Consider the following 7,030-nt stretch of genomic DNA (forward strand, 5'->3'; position numbering starts at 1 on the left):
CAGGTATTCTGATTTTTTTTAGCCAAGGCAACAGTAGGCAGCCATCTTTGCACATCATAATCTTTAACAATTACCCTATGAAAAATTTCTAAAAATAGAATTATCATCCATGGTGATAACTTGCTGGAAATTATGTAACAGGGTTGTACTTTTGAAGCATGTATGCATCCAGTAATGTATCACACACACACACACACACACACACACACACACACAGGTAAGTGGTAAAGACAGGAAGTAACAGATCCAAGGACACACAGAAGACACAAAATTTATACTCGTGGTGGGAGGGTTTTGATGAGAATCCTCTTTGGCCGGTTAAGGAAGGGAGCTCCGCCTGCTGTCTTCCCCTTGGAGCAGCTGGGCCAATTCCCTCAACACAGGCTGGCAGCCCCTGCCCTCTGAACCCAGTCTAGCTCGGAAAGGCGATGTGCTTCTGCTGGGCCTTTTATCCTCCCAGTGGGTGCTTTCGGCCCGAAGCTCCTCCAGGAGGCTCTGCAGGTGCCTCAGTGAGAGCAGCAGCTGCTGGTCTTGGATCTGCATCTCAGCCTGGGAGAGACGAGGCATTGATGGGAGTGAGACAGGCACAGTCTGTGTTCATTTAACCCGTTCCCATTACTGTCTCAGTGGAGTCAAGCCCCTACATCCTCACACAAGCCACAGATACCATATTCCCCTGAAGCCTCAGTTTGAATCTAGGAAGTGAGAGCAAATTACTCGCCTTTCCAAGGCTCTAATGAGGACAGGATGAATTGGAAGACATGCTCTGAAGTGTGACACAGATACCACGACTGTATCTTTTAATCTTCATGGTAACAAACTATCCATGTTCTCTAGAGGAACACTAATAATAATAATAGTAATTATATAGGATTCATTAGAATGGTTTACAGGTTGTGGTCCAACTAGCCCAACAGTCTCTATCTACCAACAGAAGGTCCAAGAATCCAGAAGTTGTTCAGTTCATAAGGCTGGATGTCTCAGTTGGTCTTCAGTATATGCCGGAATCCTGAAGAAGTAGGCTCTAATGCCAGTGAAGGAATGAATTTCGCAGTGATAGTGAGAGCAAGCTTCTTTCTTCAACGTCCATTATGCAAGCTGCCAGAGGTGTGGCCCAGATTAAAGGTAGGTCTTCCCACCTCAAAAATCTGAATTAAAAGGGGTCTTCCCACTTTAAATGATTTAGTTAAGAACAAAGTCCTCACAAGTATACCCATCCATTTGGGTTTTAGTTAGTTTCAGATGTATTGACAACCAAGAACAGCATCACAATTACTAACATGCTAGTGAAGCCAGCCCCGCAGCTAGAGTATTTAGAAGTGCAAGGCTTGGGGACACCTAAGTTCCCAAAACCTTCTCAGGGGATCAGCAATATCAAAACAAATTGCTGTACAATAAGATACAATTTCCCCTTTTGCTTTTATTGTCGTATTAGCACACAGTGGGGTTTTCCGGAAGCCAATGACATGAAATACTTCATTGGATACAGAAACAGAGGAAGTCAGTGTCATCCACCTCCAAACCTCTCATTTTCTTCCAGAAAACTTTTCCTACACATTTTCACCCTATTTTAGAATGTTAAATTTTACTTTGTGCTGAAATAACTTTTTCAACATACATTGAAAAGTCACAAAAGGGCAGGTTCCCTCGATGTTCAAGGAGGACGGCTCGAGGATCCATTCCTGTGGGTACCAAGATCTAAGGGCATCCAAGCACCTTACAGAAAATAGCACCATGTTTGAGCATGCCCTGTGTGAGCCTCCTGTGTGCTTTAGGTCATTGCTAGACGACCTGTGTCTTAGTTTCTATTGCTTTAATAAAGACAATGCTTTTCACAGCCATAGCTCCAGCTGCAGGGATGTGGTGCCCTCTTCTGGCCTCCATAAGCACCTGCACTCATCAGCACAAACCTCCACATGCAGATACACATAATTAAAAATAAATCTTTAGTGTGTAGGGGGCAACTGTAGGGCTAGTAAGATGGCATTACAGGTAAAGGCACTTGGTGCCAAGCTTGATGTGGTGGCTTGAATGTCCTACTTGCTTCCAAGTTTGGGTAGGTTTAGGACGTGTGGCCTTGTTGAATGAAGTATGCCAATAGGGGCTGAGATTTGAGGCTTTGAAAACCACAAGCCATTCCCAATTAATTCTCTGTTCTCTGTTTGTAGCAGTCCAGGAAGTGAGCCCTCAGCCCCTTGTGCCAACTATTGTGTCTACTGCTTGCTGCCATGCTTCCAAGCTATGACAGTCCCTCTGGAACTGTAAGCCAAATAAACCCTTCCTCCTGTAAGTTGTCTTGGTCATGGTGATCGTCTTTGTCAGGGTTACTGCTGTGATGAGGCACCATTACTTTAGCAACCACAAGAGGAAAAGGCTTATTTGACTTATGCTTCCACATCACAGTTCATCATCGAATGAAGTCAGGGCAGGAGCCTGGAGGCAGCGGCTGATGCTGCTTACTTGCTGGTTCCCCCTAGCTTGCTCAGCCTGCTCTCTTATATAACCCAGGACCAACAGCCCAGGGGTGGCCCCATCACAACAGACTGGGCCATCCCCCACAATTACCAATTTAAAAAATGCCACACAGGCTTGCCTGCAGCCAGATCTTATGAAGGCATTTTCTCAATTAAGCTTCCTTCTCTCAGGCGACTCTAGCTGGGTCAAGTTGACATCAAACTAGCCAGCACAATCATCCGACTTCTTGTCAATGTGACACACAAATACTTCACCGTTGAGCCACAATCTTTCCTTTCTTGTTCACCGCCGAGATCACACATTAATATCGACATTACAATATAAAGCATTTTACGAACTTAAAAAGTCCCACAGTCTTCAAAAATTCACACTTAAAAATTCAGCCTCTTTTAAAATCCTAAGTCTCTTTTAAAACCAAAATCTTTTCTAAAAGTTTGAAGTCTCTCAACTGTGGGTTCCCATAAAGTCAAAAGTAAGTTTAAACACTTTCTTATTTCAAGAGGGAAGAACCAGGGCACAGTCACAATCAGAACAAAACCAAGCTCTTAACACGGTAAATAACTCAAGGTCCAATACCTGGGGTTCACTCAGATCTTCCGAGCTCCTCCAAGGGCCTCTTCTCTAGCCCCACCTCTGCAACACATATGGTTTGTCTTCCAGGCTCCATCTGGCTCCAGTCCATTGCTCCTGCTGTTCTTGGTGATTGTCTCAAGGTACTGGTACCTCCAAAATGCTGGGGTCTCTGCTGCAACTGGGCGCTTTCACCAATACCTTTCCTGGGCTCTCTTCATGGTACCAGATCTCAGCTTCTCAGCATGACCCTTTTAATGCTGGGCTTTCAACTGCTACTGAGGCACTACCTTCACCCATGACATTCCTGGCCTCTCACAATACAAAGTCTCAGCTGTTCTCCATGACTGCTTCATAGCTTCAAAACCAGTACCACCTGGGTGGCTTTTACACTACCAAGTTCAGCTGCCAGGTGGAGGTACAATCCTGGGTGCTTCTGGAACACAGCTTCTGCATGTTGTCTCTGAGGAAACACTTCCTAGGAGATTTCACCTCAGTGATGCTGGGCTCTTAATCATCACTAACGGTTCAGCTCCAGCTAACCAGCATCAGATGTTCCAGAAAAGCCAAGGCTTTACTTCAGTGGTTCTGGTTGCTAACCAATCACTCTTTACCCCAGCTGACCAGAACCACAGATTCTCAACTCAAAATAACAAATGGTCCTGATAGAGTCTTTAAGGAACTTTCTGGAACTTCACAAGACCAGCCTCCGTTGTCTGCATTGCTCTCAACCTTCTTATTTTCTTCCAAGATCCCACAGAAAAGCTCACCAAGCTTCGAACACGTAATTGTTTTTCTAGCCCAAAGCTCCAAAGTCCTATAATCCTCCCCAAAGCAACATGGTCAGGTGTGTCACAGCAATACCCCATGATCTGGTATCAATTTCTGTCTTTGTTAGGGTGACCATTGCTGTGATGAAACACCATGACTAAAGTAACTTGAGGAGGAACGGGTTTATTTGTCTTATTACTTCCCTTCACTGTTCATCTAGGGAAGTCAGGACAGGAACTCAAGTAGGGCAGGAACCTGGAGGCAGGAGCTGATGCAGAGGCTGTGGAGGGGTGCTACTTACTGGCATGCTCATCATAACTTTTCAGCCTGCTTTCTTATTTATAGAACCCAGGACCAGCAGACCAGAGGTGGCATCACCCACAATGGGCGGGCCCTCCCTCATCAATCACTCATCAAGAAGATGATCTACAGCTGAATCTCATGGAGGCGGTTTCTCAAATGAGGTTCCTTCCTTTCAGAAGACTCTAGTTTGTGTCAAGTGGACATAAAACTAGCCAGTGCAAAATGTAATTTAAAACTTTTTTTAAACAAAAAGCAGAGTCAACTATAGTTAAAATTCTGCCCTACCCCAGCCCAGCTATCACACAACACATCTCAACTTTTCTATAGAGGAGGTCACTGTGTGTGGCTCTGGCCACCAGGAGGACACAGGTTCCAGATGCAGATGTCCAAGAGCTGAGGTCGTAACATCCAAACCCTAGAATGGATCTCTAGCACCACTAAGGAGTAGGGTGAGAGGTTTTCAAACCTTATCTCTCTTTACAAGGGATAATTATTAAAATTATTTTCCCACTGGGTGGTAGAGTTGCATGCCTTTAATCCCAGCATTTGGGAGGCAGAGGCAGGCAGATCTCTATGAGTTTGAGGCCAGCCTGGTCTACAAAGAGAGTTCCAGGACAGCCTCCAAAGCTACACAGAGAAACTCTGTCTCAAAAAATATTTTTCCACTCAAATAGGGTTTAAGAGGGCTGGGGTGTGTTGCTAAATGGCAGAATATTTCATGTACAAGGCCTTAGGGTTCAGGTTTAGCACTGCAGAAAGAAAAGTGATTTTTGTTTTGTGTGTCAAGTCTGTGTGCTGGGAGGGCCAGTTGTGCAACTGGGGTGCCTGTGGCTTTTAAGTCACAGCTGCTGCTGACCCCAACCCCATGAGAAACCCTGTCAGGGTTGCCTCCCAGCTGGCCTGTTGCCTAGCGACCCACAAAGGTCTACTGGGATGGTCTTATCTGTCCCTGTCTCCTCTGGTGGCTCTTGGACAGTCTCCTTCTCTTTCTTGGCTGCTGCACACACATATTCTGGGACACCTCTTTATCTTGGAACGTGGAGAAAACACCGCAGTGAAAGGCATAGTGCCTGGCTTCCCAGGTAGCATGGCAAGTACACTCAGGAGAATTAGTGACCCATGGGTAAGTCTTTACCAACTGGAAACAGGAGACAAGAGCAAGCTGCATAAGTAAATGTTTCCCTGCCTGCTCTAAGGCACAGTTCCTCTTTCAACACTAGAGCAGAAGTCCCACAGGCCGCTGGTTCTTGTTGGCACCTTCTGAAGTAGGAACTAGTGTCAGTACTCATGGTCTGGTCCAGCCCAACACCATTTTCCTCTCTACTGGGTGTCCTCCATCTCAACTCCCTGTGTTTGCACCTCCACATATACCCTTAGTCTCAGTTCTTGTTGGTGCCTCTGCTTTCACAGTTAATGTGCTGGGTGTCCTCTGTGTCCCCCGGGTTTCACCTAGGCACCAAACACTAATAAGATAAATGACAGACAGCTCTCACTGAAGCCTTCCTACAACCCCCATCATGTTGGCATTATTTTTACCTTCATCTTGTGATTAAAGAAACTGAGGCTCAGAGAGGTAAAGACACTAACTAGAGGTCCCACAGCAACAGAGCATCATGCTAAAACCAGTCTGGCCAGCACCCAGTGTCTGCTATGTAGGCCATGACCCACTTTTTCAATACCTAGGAACTCCATTGTATTCTGTGTGGCTGCCCCAGGGAGGGGTACCTGCAGTGCTCACACTTCAGCTTGAAGTCCCTGTCACATCCAGTGAGGTCCTGGGAAGTGTCTGTGTGTGTGTGTGTGTGTGTGTGTGTGTGTGTGAGAGAGAGAGAGAGAGAGAGAGAGAGAGAGAGAGAGAGAGAGAGAGAGAGAGAGAGAGAGATCAGAAGCCTCGGAAAATATAGGGAGAGATGACAAGGCAAAGGAAAAGACTCACCAGCTCCTTCCTCAGCCATTCCAGGGTCTCCCCGAGAGTCATTGTGGGTGCTTCTGGTTTTTCCATTTCAGCGTCCTTGATAGAGTGCTGGGCAATGACTCGGTTACAAGCCTGAGGGAGCTTTGACTTAAATAGTCACCAGCTTCCTTCAGGCTGTCAGCTAAGTCACCAAGGGTGGAGTTAATGAGAGAAGGACGTGGTTCACGTTGGAAAATGTAGTTTGGGATTTTTTTTAAAGCTTCAGTGTTTTGAACAAAATGAAGAAGAAGGGAAGAAAGCAGGGGTATGGATATCTTCATGCCTGATGGTTCCAGGACCTCAGAGAATCTGATGCCAATAGGGATACCAGGACTGTGAGACTAGGTGAGGCCAGTGACGTCAATAGGCACAACGAGGGAGGTCATTAGGGTTTCTCTATGCTTTCTGTGTAGAGTTGGCAGTTCACACATCCCCTCTGGGTTTGATACCCCTTCTGTGGTCCCACCCCTCCCTCCCTCATCCATGGAGTCCTGATGAAGGATGCGGACTTCCCATGCCCCTTAACTCCTGGGATGCTCATGTACCCAGTTCTCCACCAGGGAATCAAAGCAGAAATGTTCTCTTACACATAGGGAGACCTTCACTCTCCTAAAAACCAGGAACTGTCACTGTTGCTTCCTCTTTACTTTTGCTGTCTGCCCCTCCCATCTGCCTGGAATGTGGATGTGATGCCTGGAGCTACGGTTGCCGTCTATCAAACATAAGATGACAGCCAATGAGAGGAAAGGTTGAAGATCATGCTTTCACCAAGCCAGAAACACCATCTGCGTGTCAGCAAGACTGTAGATGCCTTTTGGACTGGACTCTGCTTCTTGCAATCAAATCCAGTCCTGCCCGATTCTCCATTTAGTCCTCACAGTTCACTGTGAAAGGGTCATTCCTTCATCATTCCTTCCAATAAACACTTATCGATTGTCTACTGTGTTCCAATTCTGC

General features: G+C 46.2%; 1 protein-coding gene across 2 annotated transcripts; it reads right to left on the reverse strand.

Moving 5' to 3' along the window:
* Positions 1–255: 255 nt before the first annotated feature.
* On the reverse strand, positions 256–6,416 carry CUNH20orf202 (chromosome unknown C20orf202 homolog). Of its 2 annotated transcripts, none has more exons than XM_005072592.4 (2): positions 6,056–6,416; positions 256–549 (listed from the first exon to the last, which is right to left on the reverse strand). In XM_005072592.4, the coding sequence occupies exons 1-2, from the start codon at positions 6,119–6,121 to the stop codon at positions 319–321; spliced, it is 297 nt and encodes a 98-aa protein (XP_005072649.4). In that variant the 5' UTR covers positions 6,122–6,416; the 3' UTR covers positions 256–318. The 2 variants fall into 2 exon arrangements, 1 of the variants encoding a protein (XP_005072649.4); XR_005877473.1 differs by lacking the exon at positions 6,056–6,416 and adding an exon at positions 3,052–4,121 and having other exon boundaries at positions 441–549.
* Positions 6,417–7,030: the final 614 nt, after the last annotated feature.

The sequence above is a fragment of the Mesocricetus auratus genome, unplaced genomic scaffold (assembly GCF_017639785.1).
Source record: "Mesocricetus auratus isolate SY011 unplaced genomic scaffold, BCM_Maur_2.0 Super-Scaffold_100004, whole genome shotgun sequence".
Lineage (NCBI taxonomy): Eukaryota > Metazoa > Chordata > Mammalia > Rodentia > Cricetidae > Mesocricetus > Mesocricetus auratus.

Excerpts from the sequence above, each read along its gene's own strand:
- CUNH20orf202 (XM_005072592.4), bottom strand. The coding sequence starts at position 6,121 with ATGGAAAAACCAGAAGCACCCACAATGACTCTCGGGGAGACCCTGGAA. Across the intron at positions 550-6,055 it reads AATGGCTGAGGAAGGAGCTG|GCTGAGATGCAGATCCAAGA; the intron begins GTGAGTCTTTTC and ends CGTCTCTCCCAG.